At 44.2% G+C, this 13,824-nt stretch overlaps 1 protein-coding gene across 1 annotated transcript; it reads right to left on the bottom strand.

Moving 5' to 3' along the window:
- Positions 1 to 278: 278 nt before the first annotated feature.
- On the bottom strand, positions 279 to 10,430 carry LOC115910473 (poly(U)-specific endoribonuclease-like). Its single transcript, XM_030960654.1, has 7 exons — positions 10,314 to 10,430; positions 5,128 to 5,227; positions 3,448 to 3,559; positions 1,718 to 1,839; positions 1,522 to 1,634; positions 962 to 1,115; positions 279 to 536 (listed from the first exon to the last, which is right to left on the bottom strand). Exons 1-7 carry the CDS (start codon positions 10,322 to 10,324, stop codon positions 279 to 281), a joined length of 870 nt encoding a protein of 289 aa, XP_030816514.1. The 5' UTR covers positions 10,325 to 10,430.
- Between the last annotated feature and the right edge of the window lie 3,394 nt (positions 10,431 to 13,824).

Genomic DNA, 13,824 nt, shown 5'->3' with positions numbered 1-13,824 from the left:
GCTATCATGTAGAAGGGAAGACTGATGTAATTCAGATGTAAATTTAATGTAAGCAGGAGTATGTTTCATGGTTTCTCAGACAGTGTCACAGCACACTACTGATTAAACATTCCATTGCAGACCAAAAGAGATGGAGTCATCAATTTTTACTTGAAATGAGTTGTATAAAACAACGTATTAACTTTGCTATCTGGTCCTGCCCATGCCCCATCCATTCCTCCTCTCTCCACACTCCTCCTTTCCCTCAATTTAAAAAAAGAAGTTTCCTGCTCACTCCACTAATCTTCACTAGTGGTGCTGAGCAGGACTGGATATGCTGTTCCAATGTGGTGCCCATGGCGCCAGACAACCATCTGTAGCTCGTACTCATCTATCTTCACTGTTTCACGTGTGACTCTTTCTTCAGACAGCAGGAAAATGACTGTGTAAAGGGCAAATTCAAACTCCGGGCTGACACCAATAAAGGTGCTTCCAACTGGCTTGACTGAGCCCTTCCAGCTGAACTGGATGCTCAAAACTTGGTCATCTTTATCAGGCTGAAAGCATAAATGAAACAACAGAATAATCTCCAACACAGCTGTGACTGGACAGATAGAATTTCTGATTCTAGATTTTTGAGAGCTTTGTAAGATTTAGTCATCCTTGGTGTGCCTGGGTGCTATAGCTGGGCACAATCTTTTCCCTGACCTCTGGAGCATACATGATCATTTATCCCAACTAAGCCTCAGCAGTGTTGCAATTCTGTAAACACCAGCACTACTTTTTAAAATAGTTTTTGCAAAAAAAGAAGCTGGAAGACATGTCATTGCTCATTCTTCTTATACACAGTTATGTACTGTATATACTTATTGCTGTTAAAAACACTGAGCCTATGACTGCATTATTACACTTGTTTCATTACAACTTTTATCTCTGGATCCATTTGTTTTACTTGCAAAGGCCCCCAAAGGCTTGTTCTTACCCTGGTTTTGTTCTTCCGAGCTACGTATCCCTTGTAATCAATCTGGTTGCGCTTTTCCTGAAGGTAAAATTGCACCCAGTTGTGCAAACCTAGGATCTCTCTACCATGCCTTGTTTCTCCAACAAAAACATGTTCAAAACCACAAGAATCAGGTCTGTAATGAAGAAGAAAAAAAGAATATATAGGTATTTTATTTGTTTCATAGAGCCATAGAATGGTTTGATTTGGAAGGGATGTTAAAGCCCATCTCATTCCAACCCCCTGCCATGGGCAGAGGCACCTTCCACTATCCCAGCTTGCTCAGAGCCCCATCTAGCCTGGCCTTGGACATGTCCAGGGATGGGGCAGCCACAGCTTCTCTGGGCAACCTGTGCCACGGCCTCACCATCCTCACAGGGAAGAGTTTCTTTCTCATATCCAATCTAAACCCACTCTCTGTCATTCTGAAGCTATTCTGAAGCTGTCTTCCAGTTCTATGTGTAGCAGATGGCACTCAGGCTTACATTTACCTAAATCAGAATAGCACAGAGATTATCAGTGCCCACACCCATCCAACATACCTGTCTCCTTCTTTCCTGGCATAGAGCTGGAACCAGATGTCATAAAGCTGACGTTTGAAATCTGCAAGGTTTGGCCTTGCTAGGTTTTTTTTCAGCAGATAGTCATGAGCTAGCTGAAGGGTAGAAAAGCAAGATACATATACAGTTTACTTTTTAATCCATGTTTTCAGTGACAAAAAAGATCTGTGTTACTCACTCTCATGACTTCTGTTGCTAAGATAGCATCAAGGAAACAGTTGTTTTCAGCTATTTCTTCTGGAGTCACTACTTCTGCTACACCAGTTGATGTCTCATAGTTGTCCAATAAGGAAATAAAGGCTGCAGAAAAAGAGAAACTTTCAGTATGCTCATAGGCCTGACCCAGACATTAGAGTGCCATCATAAAAAGTCACCATATAATATGTTTTGACAGCCCTTACAGAAAGCCATTCCTTTGTATGTCAGATTCTACTCTCAGGTATACTGTTAAGTGTAAGCCTCAAGGTGACTCAAGGCCAGATCACTGCTGTACTTTTTATAGATCTTTTTAAAGATAAACAGCTACTGAGCTTCCTTATGGAGCCAAGGGCTGAAATAATAATGATCTACAAAAACAAATCACGTCTGCCCACCACAATTATAGACACAAGCTTAGCACCTTGAGCTATGCTGGCACAAGGTTTTGTGGGCATTATTTCAGGAGAGGAATAATAGAGCATAAACCAATATCAGATGTCTTGAGCTTGATAAAAATTAGGGAAGGAAACATACATTCATAGACGTGGCTGAAGTGTAGCCCCCAACAGTAATGCAAGACCTAGCTGTGGGTCTGGTACTATCTGAAAGGGCTTGGAAGTTGTGAGTAAGGAAGCAAAGACTAATTTGGTGTCTTTTTCAATGCATAGAATAATAGAATGGTTTGGGTTCGAAGAGACCTTAAAGATCATCCAGTTCAAACTCCCTGCCATGGGCAGGGACACCTTCCATTATCCCAAGCTTCTCAGAGCCCCATCCAGCATGGACTTGGACACTGCCAGGGCTGGGGCAGCCACAGCTGCTCTGGACAAACTGTTCACCATTATGTCCCAACTGCCCTCATAGGAAAGAATTTCTTTCTAAATTCTAATCTAAACCTCCTCTCTGTCAGTGTGAAGCCATTGCCCCTTGTCCTGTCACTCCAGGCCCTTGTCAAGAGTCTCTCTCCATCTTTCCTGTGGGCTCCCTTCAGGCACTGCAAGGGCACAGTGAGGTCACCCCAAAGCCTTCTCTTCTCCAGGCTGAACAATCCCAATTCCCTCAGCCTTTCCTCCCAGCAGAGCTGCTCCATCCCTCTGATCCCCTTGGTGTCCCTGCTCTGGCCTGGCTCCAGCAGCTCCCTGTCCTTCCTGTGCTGGGCCCAGGGCTGGATGCAGCCCTGCAGGGGGCTCAGCAGAGGGGCAGAGGGGCAGAATCCCCCCTGCCCTGCTGCCCTGGGGCTCTGGGTGCAGCCCAGCACAGGGGGGCTCTGGGTTGGGGCAGGGCCAGCTCTCACCCACAGCCCCCCCAAGTCCTTCTGCCAGGGCTGCTCCCTCTGCTCATCCCCTGCCTGGATTGATCCCAGGGGCTGTTCTGACCCAGGTGCAGCACCAGCACTTGGTCTTGTTGAACCCTGTGAGATTTCCTTGTGCCACTTCTGGAGCTGGTAGGTGTCTCATCCCTTTTAACTTTGTAGTGGAAGAGCCAGAGAATTCATATTTTGCCTGGGGCACAAAAGGATGCTCCTGCTGAGGCTCAGGTACAGGTAATCTCCAAGCAACTGTTACAAAAACTCCCTTCAAATGACCTGCAGGCTGATGATCCTCACCACCGTCCAAATTATATACAATGTTATATTTTAGGCAAACATGTCAAACACAGCACAGATTTTTTTTATATCACATCCACCATTAACAAAAGAACAGGTCTCACTTGCAAAAGTTCTTATGCTCCTCAGGCGTTCTTCGTTTACATTGTGAAACAGATGTCTGGCTGCGTTGTCCGGGACAGCCCTGTTCCCTTGCTGTGCTGGACCTGCTTTTCCCTAGCAGAAATGGAGGAAAACAAGGAGCAAGATGTCCTTAAAGGAAACAGTGCCTGCCTTTGTGATAATCAAACCAAACCCCATAATGCCATCAGCATTCTTTGCTAGGAATTGTCTTCCTGTGAAATGAGAGACAATATTACAGAACTGCCAGCATAAAGAAAAAAGACAATCTCTGACATCTGTAAGAGCCTGAAATTTTTGTTTCCTTAGAGATTATTGTAATGGCCCATGTGATAGTTCAGTTCTACTCAGTAACCAGCTGTGCTATTATACCATATAAATCACAAATGGTAAACACAAGTAATGTAGAGGAAGTAATGTAGTCCCTCCCACCACAAATAAATAATAAGGAGATTTGGGTGCCTTCTGTCTCTGCAATTTTAAGGAGGCTTTCCTGATAATTTTCAAATTTCTATTTCATAAAGGGCTTTCTGAAGGAAAGAAGATAGTAGATGAGTAGCAGCTTGTTAACACAGGCAAGAGGTATTAGAGCCTTGTTCTGACAAATGGAGAAACCATATGGCAGAAGTTTTCCCCACACACAATTTGGCGTGAGGTAGGTACCACTATTTCAAGTTTATCAGCAACAGGAAATTATCTGTTATAATATGAAGCAACATTGGAATAAAGTGTTTGAGTAACATCGGAATGAAGTGTTTGAGTAACATCAGAATAAAGTGAGTGCTTGTGTGAGTACAAAACTGGATTGTGAATATTCTGGCCTATTGCAATTTGTGGCCAAAACACATGGTCATGTGTGCACTGCACTGAGCTAGCAAGGAGTGAAATGGCTGCTTATGAAATCTCTCACTCCTCTCCCACATTTCCCTGGAACTGGAAGCAACAGTCCTGAAATATTCACCCACCCCTCTCTGCTACTCCCTGCTCTCCCAGAGAAACCCAGGAATTTCTCAAATTCTTCCCTTATTCCCCTAAGAATTACTTGGGACCTATCTCCCTTTCTTCCTTGCTGAAAGTCACCCACACCCCACACACAAGCTGTCATTCACATGCTGAAACACACAAGGTGGAGCAGAACATCTCTAGTGCTGCTCAAAGTGTGGTTAACACTGAATTCAGACTATTTCTCAGGGTGTCATCTTTTTGGATCTTGAAAGCCTCCAAAGATGAGAGATTTCACAGCTTCTCTGAGCATCCTGTTCCTTTGTTGAATTTCATGATATTCCTTCCCTAGCATATTCCTCCAGCCTGCCTACGTCCAGTGGAAGAGAAGCCCCGCATCTGAGCATACCAACTTCATCACCACAGTTTGCTGTCATCTGCAAGACTGGAAGGGTTGCACGCTAGTTGTTCCTCCTCTAGCTCACAGACAGAGAGATGAAATATGACAGGACCCAAGACAGACACCTGAAAGGCTCCACCTGTAACCAAGGTCCAGGTAAGTGTGAACCATCTGTGTTCTCTGTATTGTTCCCTCTCCTAAGGGATGCTTTCCCCACTGGACATGACAAAGCACAGGTAACTTTTTAAGCAAAAGGCACTTTTTCAGGCATCTTTTCCTGCAGCACCATGCTGCCCTTAATCCTGACTTGGCAATTGGTTACCTGCACGTCAATTGTGTAGTCTCTCCCAGGCCTAAGGCGGTGAACATCTGCATCCCACATCTCATTGAAAAGCTTAGAAAGTTCACGATTTAAGGCCTTCCTGCAAAGAAATACAGAGGAATGCATATAAGGCACAAAAAGAGGCACGTGCTGTGATTTCTGCAAGTCACTTGTAGAGTCTTCTAATGCCTCTCCATGTTCTGGATATCAGCCTGGCATCAAGTTTCTCTTTCTCCCCACACCTTCCTGTCAGTGCCAATGTAAAAACCACAATACTTATGGTCCACATTCTTTTTAAAGAATGCAGGTAACCTGTAAGGAAACCTGAGTCTTCCCTTAGACTGCCAGACAACAAAGTTCTTGTTGATAAGTTCCTGTGATTTTCCATGCAATGAAACAAAAAGGAAGATGGTGGTGTTTCATTCTCAAGGATTCTGTGCACAAACCAGAGGCAAGCAAGAGATTGTTCCCAGCATGCAGCAAACAGAACAGGAAGCAAACAGAACAGAACTGCCAACAGAACAGGAAGCAAAAAATTCTCTCTTTGATGCTTTTCTCACAGCAATCTTATAAACTCTTCCTTTCTTCCTTCAAGCAAGATTCCACATAGAATGTTTTCCTTTGCCATGGGATTATCCCAGCACAAAGGTAGTGGTGACAAAGGGTAAGTAAGGCTCTAAATGCCATGTCTGCATACAATAAAAATCCCTCATGCACTGATCTCTGATGCACATACCTACCCCAGCTTCTCCTTCCCTAATTTTTAATGGAGTCTTGTCCTGCATAACAGTGTACAGTTTTCAGAAGTCTGTCTATTCATCTATCAAGAAAATTTAGGTAGGGTTGTGTGTTGGTTTTGTATGGCCTGGTTTTTGGTAGCTGGGGAGGGCACAGAGGTGGCTGCTGTGAGAAGCTGCTGGGAGCTTCCACTGTGTCCAGCAGAGTCAGTCCCTGGTGGCTCTGAAGATGGATATGCTGCTAGCCAAGGCTGGGCCGGTTAGAGGTGATGGTAAGGCCTCTGTCATAACAGATTCAAGAAGAAAAACAGCACAAATTGCGCACAGCTCTATTCCTAGCCAGAGAAGAGGAGGAAGTGAGAATATGTGAGGGAAACAAGATGGTGACTCCAAGGTCAGTGCAGAAGCAGGGGAGGAGGTGCTCCAGGCTCAGAGCCGAGGTTCCTCTGCAGGCTGTGATGAGACCATGGTGAAGCAGCTGTGCCCCTGCAGCCCATGGGGATCCATGGGGAATTCAGAGATCCACCCACAGCCCCTGGGGGAGGTGCCCATGCTGGAGCAGGTGGATGCCTGGAGGAGGCCATGGTCCAGTGGAAGACCCGCCAGAGAGAGGGGGCCTTTGATCCTAAGCTGGAACAGCTGTCCTTGGAGGACTGCACCCCGTGGAGAGAGAGACCCACATTGCAGCAGTTTTGGGAGGACTGCCTGCCGTGGGAGGGACTCATGGTGCAGCAGTTTTGGGAGGACTGCTGCTTGTGAGATTTGGACCCACACTGGAGAAGTTCACCGAGAACTGTCTCCTGCGGGAAGGAACCCCACAGTCTCACAGGGGAAGGACTTCTCTTCCTGAGCAAAAGAAGAAGATCTTGGGTCATGAGCTAACCAAAAACCTACACGGCCTGTCTCCCTGCACTGTTGGTGGGAAGGAGGGGGAGGCTTGGGAGGAAAATGTGTTTTAATGGCTTATTTTGCTTCTCATTATCTTCCTCTGACTCTGTTAGTAATAGATTCACTTTGTACTTCTAAGCTGAGCCTGTTTTGGCCTTGGAGTGTTTTCTCACGGTCCTTATCTCAACTCATGAACCCTTTGTTTGGTTTTTTTTCTCTCCTCTGCCTAGCTGCGGTAGGAGAGGGTGAGGGAATGATTCTTGTGGGTGCCTGATATTTGGCCAATGTCAAACCATGACAGGTTGTTACTGTGATGAAGTGCCCAGAGGTAGCTCCAGTTTGAAGTACATTATGTTCACACTAAGAGGGGATCAGGACAACAGAGTGGAGAAAAAGAGAGGTGGCTTAATCTTTAATTAACTGACAGTGGAATCAGTCAGTTACAAACCAACACATGCATCAAAGCCCAGAGAAGAACCACTTGATAATTTTGAATTCTTCTCCAAAAGAAATGTTTTCCAGAAAAGAAGAAAAGTACAGAAATCTGTCAACAATTGGTATTTCTTGCAAAAAGCTGTTGGAGCAACCTGTCATGATTTTAACAACTGGTTTTCCCAGACTGAACCAAGGCACGTTCAAGCCCAGCTCTGAACCTCTGATTAGTGTTATGTCTTCTCCTTCTGTTCTGCCCAGGATAGAGATAACTTGCTGCATTCTCCGGCCAGTGGCAAATTCCATGCTCTCTAGCAGGAAGAGCAAACAAAGCTTGTGGCAAAGGCACAAGGGCAGGGCAGATAACCGTAACTACAGCAGCTGCCACACCTCAGCCCGCTTGCAGCTGTGGATCTGAGCCGCTGTGTTCCTGAGCGACGCTGGAGGCACAGTCCATTTTCCCTTGGGTTCTCTGGTACTTTGGGATAGCTGTGGATGGGAAATCTAAAGGATCACTTGAATTTTTAACTGGGCTTGAACACGTGTCAATATCTGAAGAAAGGAAAAAGATTTTAAAATCTACTGTTTGGTAGCCGAAGGACATGTTCGTTGCCAGGGTTAAACAGGAATGTGAAGGAAGAGTTGTGCTGGGAACAGGTACTTGCATGGATCTCACAGTGGAGAAGAAGGAGGCTGTCACAGAGGAGCTTCATTCAGCCTTTGCCCAAAACCCAGGTTCTGCTTGTGCAGTAAGTGGGGCACTGTCAACACTGGCTGGGCAGCCCAAACGAGGCTCTTACTCAATGTCCCAGGGGGCTGCCTCAGCAGCCACCAACAGCAGCAGTTTTATTTATTTCCCGCCATGCTTCCATATTCTTTCTGGAGTCTTATGAAGAGCAAGCCCTTCTTGAAAGAGCCTATAAACCAACACCAAACAGAAAACTGCTCACTTCAGCAGCTCAGCTGAACGCCCAAGGACAGGACTGGTGAGCTCACAGAAGAGTGCTGGAGATGTTTTTCAAACTTCAAGCCTTTACCTTGGACTGCCCTAATTTTATTGGATCACTTTTGAGCTGTATTCTGGACCCTCCTACTGTCTGCTCCTCTGTATCAGTTTATCCTGTTTGAGAACCATCATATTATGTTTAATAGAGTTTTTACTTTGGAAGGAACTACTGCTGGTGAAGAGGAGTCTGCTGCCTGCTGAACATCCAGGGTATGTGGAATATTAGGGAGGGTGTCACTCGGGTTTTATTATAATATTTTTTTCCTCAGATATAGTATTTTATATACATATCTTTTAGTGTGTGTATATTTTGGTAACAGTCACCTATCTAGGAGAGATCTATCATCTCTTTAATACCCACTTGCTCTCAGTCTGCTCTTAGGAGATTTGTCCTGTGTTTATAAAGCACAGTTTGACCTTCCTCCTTTAGAAATATTACGAAATATCACGTGAGCTCAAGGTGTCTACTCAGGAGAGGGTTACAATAAGGATGTACCTACAGATTTCAATTCTCATTTTTGTTCAATAAATATACTTCTCCTAAATGTATTTATCCATTTAGGAAATTGTCCCAAAATTGAAATCACTAAATTTTACAAAGTAAAAGCCTTTACTGTCCTTTATCTCTGCTAGGTGCTACCACAATATCATCATGGACTTTTCATCTCCTTTTTGCTGTCCCTTTAGTTTCCAAACAGAGAGAGCACCTGTTTATGCTGTAACTGAAGACTAAAAAAATATACGCTTGCCAAAGCAAAAAACTTGTCTAGCAACTTATACAGTCACCTTGTAAAACTCTTTCTGGATGGTATCTCTTTAAAAAGGGCCATAAACTTAGCTTACACATGCAAGGTGAGACAGCTTAAATGAGAAGATGCCAAACACCCTCATGCAAATCTGTGACACACCAGCATATAGGTAAGGTTGTCCTGGAAAACAGTATTGCATATTTTCTCCCTGGTTTTCAACACAATGGCATGGGTGACTCAAACCAGAGATTTTTATCATTAATTCTCAATCCTTTCCCTGTGTGAAAGCTCTGAGTTGTTAGATTTATGCTTGCACATAGAGTTAATTATTTCAGTGTAAGAAGTCTGGCCAGTTGGATTTTGTCCAGTTGGAGCCTTGCTTGGATGTGCTCACGTGAGCAAAGCACCACCCCAGTAACAACACTCAGTCTGCACTTTTAAGAGCTGAGAAAACTTGGGGGAGGCTCTTTGCAATAGCAATTGATGCACCAACAGTGTGTTTAGAGCCAAAGAATCTAATATCTCCATCTTATTCTTCATTCTACCTAAAACTATGCTCCAAGAAGAAGACGTTAGTGCTATAAATCAGAAATTATTCAAGACATGAAAAGAATTAAAGGTCAGTGGCAAATAATGTGAGAAAGTCAACAGTGTTAGACCAAGAAGAACAGGTTTTGCAAATGGGTCACATGAAGCCCTGCAAATAAGGTCTGATTGAGCACCTTCTCCAAAGTAAATTTACTTTCAGAGATCCTTTCAACAATATGCAATTTTATACAGCCTTTAACCTTTATATAGAGAAGAAAAGGATTTGGAATACCTGATGAGCAGCCATTTACAAGAAGTTTCCAATAATTTAAAAAACTTAGTTCAAATGTTGTGAAATACATGCAACAGTTTTTATGACTAACAGAAGATAGAAACAATTCTCTAGATTTTCATCTGATGCCGGTGTCTATGTCTTCTGTTTGAGTCCAGTGATTTTTTTTTTCATGTAAAGCTGGTATTTAAAATACCAAAAAATACATAAGGCAGGTTTTGTATGTGGAAAGGAAAAGGCAATGTCAAGGGGCAAACATGAGAGTGGAACAATCTGCCAAGGTCCTGGGCAGGCAACTGATATCTGAAGAACTGATTCTGAGTTACCAGCTATATTTAAGCATAATCTGATTTTAGCATCACCTTTATTGGAAGCTAGTGGTTCAGTAGCCTCACCAATCTTTTACACTGCAGTGAGTCAGTAAAACAGAACAGAAAGAGGAAGAGGGTTCTTGCTGAGCTGCATGTCATGTAATATTCGCCCTTGTACAGAAAAATATATCCCATCCCCCCTACCCTGCCTGTTAGAGGAGAATTAATATGATTGTCTCTTACCCACTTGCCATGCTGGGAAGAAGCTTTTCTCTTGGGAAATACTCTGAGCAGGGAGAAGGTAGCCAGAAGCTCAGCAATCCTCCCGCAGTCCAAGGCACAAGCTCTGCTCCCCTCCCACTCCTCTTGCCCTCTGAGGACTGTCACTCAGCCTGGCAGGAAGGCAGAGGAGAGGCAGGAGGCGCCAGTTCCCACAAGAGTCTGAGGATGGCACCACAACTCCCACCGCTCTCAAGGCAGGAACACTCACACCAGGAAGTCAGAGGCACCTGCAGCAGGCTCCTGCCTCACCTTCTCTTGCATCATGGATTGTTTGCCAAATGGATTTTATGTCTCTGGAGAAAGTTTTAGCCCAGAAAGAAGCATGCAAGTCTGAAAGCCTTGAAATGGACAGGACATTCTAGTCCTGTTATTCTGTATCCAGTTATTATTTGACAGTAGAAGGGAAGATGATAATTAATCTGAGATCAAAAAAAATCAAAGGTGGTGAAGGACAAAACCCCAACAAATGCATCTCTGTTTACAGCTGAAACTGCTATGTGTGATCTTGTTAATATTAGGAGGTGATATAAGCAGGAAATGTTTTAGAAACAGAACTTTGCATGTGCCACTGGAAGCAAGTGGTGGCAGGTGCTGGTGTCCGTCCTGGGAAGCTTGCATTTATTATGTGCCTAAATCAGCCTTTAGATGGTTTAAAGCTTATTGTTGTTTGGTTGGTACTTGTGACATCTTCTACTTCAACATAGTTAATTTCTGAAAAGCATAGCTTTAGGTCTAAACTAGATATATGTATATAGAGACGCCAGAATGGCTTGATGCCAGCTACCAGTCATACTAGTGGTTCTGCACCTCTGGTCCATGAATCCCTTCAAAGAATCAATTTAGGGCCAAATAAAGCCCCTGGTGATGAAGACACACAAGATTGCATAGGGAACAAGACATGCAGCCCACTTAAAACACTTAAAAGTGAAACTTCATTTTGACAATGGTAGGGGAAATTAAAGTATGTCAAAACTGAATACCCTTAATTTCAACAGAAATTTTCTTTACCATCCTTGGTTAGTATTTATTGCAGTTCGGGGTAAACAAGGTAAATGACAAAAATCCAGCGCCCTGGTTTTGTCAACTGCACCAGTTTAACAACTGAATGCAGGAACTCTTCTTCTGTGCTTTCATTTAAAATACAAAAGCCAGTGGGCATATTCTGTCTATAAAAAAATGCAACTTCTTTACTCACATTAGGAGAAAGAGCCCAGATGGGAGCCCAGGGAATTTTCACTTACAAGCAGCATCATCACTGGACTCAATGGTTTTAAGTTAATCTTTAATAAAATTACAGCTCAGTAGCATCACCAGCAATTTCACAACCAACTGTGTACTTGTATGTGTTTTAAAAATTCTGTCTTTTGATTTGGACACTGATATAAGAAAAATGCAGAGATCATGAGGAGAGTGAAAGAGTGTGTTTGCCAACAGAAACTAAACACTGATCAAAAGCAAATTAGATCAGCACAGAATCAGGGTCATTCCTGGGTCTAATGCAGAAAAAGAGAGTGTGCAGAGAGCAGCCTTGGTATCCACATGGGTGTTATTATAGATATTGGCTTCCTCTGCAGCACAGCCCAGCTAGTGCTTTGTCAAACCCATTGCACAGAGCAGCAGATGTGGGTTTTGAGCAATAGTTGAGGCCAGGCTGCCACTGTGCTCTGTTCCTCTTTTTCTGTCCCAAGGGAATGGGGGGAGTGTTCGGGGCTGTCTCGCTCACACGGAGCCAGCATTTCCAAAGGAGTGAGGCAAAGAACTTCTAGATGTTCTGCCTGCCATAACCACCACCTCAAGCACCAGATGCTGACCTTTGCCAATGTACAGGATCAAGGAGATCCTGGGAATAAAACATGTTTCTAAAGCATGTAGGCATCTCTGTGCATTTCTGGCCTAAATATTTTACTCTTCCAGTCACGGTGGCCAAGGAATAAGTGTTGGTTTGTCACCTCTAGTCTGGTTCTTACACTTCCCTGAGGGGAGAAAGAGTTATTTAAACCTCTTTTGTTAATCTAGAGAGGTGTGAGTGAGAACACTGAGCTTTACAGGCTTCCAGAGCAAAGCGGGCAGGGCTCACACCAGCACAAAGGGCACGTTGGGGCTGGACAGGCTGGCTCAGGGAGACTCAGTAAAAGCTGCCAGCTGGAACAAGCACCCTACAGAGCTACAGCACCCTCAGCCCCTTGCCAGGAAAAGGCAGAGCAGGGCTGTGGGTCACATTCTGCATGGAAAGAGGAAAGTTTATGAGACACTGAGGATGCTGGACATTCCCGAGGGAGCTTTGGCTATTGCTGCCAAGTCCCCACAAGCTGACCCACACTGAAAAGCAGTGGAGACAGCCTGGGCTGGTCACTTGGAAGCCAGCCAGGTCAGAGCACAGTGAAAGCCAAGCATAGGTACACTGAGGTCTCCACCCTTCCTTAAATAGTAATATTCAAGTTGGAGCCTCTCCTGCCAGATTTTTTTCCCAACAAACTCCAGGATCCCTGTGACTGTCTCAGTTATCTCCCTTTTCCTAAGCCTCAACCTCTGAGTCCTGGAGTCCTTCTCTGTAGTCAGTGGTGTTACAATCCCTGGGGAGTTTCTGGTGAAGGAGCTGTCATCCTGAAAGAGAAAATGATGAGCATTACAGAGCCAGGCATACTCTTGTCATAGAAAAAACAGGAATAAATAACTCCATCCTTGCAGCTAAATGTGCATACCTGCACTGAGGCACAACCTTCTTAGCATTAGGTTGGTCTGTTAATATTCTTTCACTTCCCAGAGCTAATTCCCAAGTTTAATAAGTTAATCAGGACAGACTTATGTTCTCACAGCCAAATGAGCCAGCTGCACACTCAGCAAACCACAAGGATGAAAGAAAGTATCTGCTTGGGCACACAGGGGCACCTCTGTGTGAGCCTAGGGGATAAGGGAGGACTTTTTTTTAAAAATTATTATGTTTTTACTACTGCCAAGCACACCCCTTTCTTGATTTTGTAAGGAGAAACTGTCTAGGAATCATTGAAGGCATGTTGTGAGGACGTAATATGTGAAGACACATTAATTAAAGAGATTTGAAGTGTTTCATGTTTATCACAGACACAAAGGCACATGTGGTTATTAGTCACTAATTTTCACATGTTGATGTAAACCAAAATTTTAGTGAGCCTGGCTGAAACCTTATCTTACTGCACAGCTCAGTTCCGGTGCTTTTTGGATAAACATTGTCATTAAATAACCCTTAAAGCTGAGAGGACTGGGATTATTCAGCTTGGAGAAGTTTTGGGGGGACCTCATTGTGGCCTTCCTGCACCTAAAGGGATCCCACAGGAAAGATGGAGAGAGACTCTTGACAGGGGCCTGGAGTGACAGGACAAGGGGCAATGGCTTCACAGTGACAGAGGAGGTTTAGATTGGATATTGGGCAGAAATCGTTCCCTGTGAGGGTGGTGAGGTCCTGGCACAGGGTGCCCAGAGAAGCTGTGGCTGC

The sequence above is a fragment of the Camarhynchus parvulus genome, chromosome 1A (assembly GCF_901933205.1).
Source record: "Camarhynchus parvulus chromosome 1A, STF_HiC, whole genome shotgun sequence".
NCBI classification, from domain to species: domain Eukaryota; kingdom Metazoa; phylum Chordata; class Aves; order Passeriformes; family Thraupidae; genus Camarhynchus; species Camarhynchus parvulus.
This window is presented reverse-complemented; position numbering and strand designations above follow the sequence as displayed.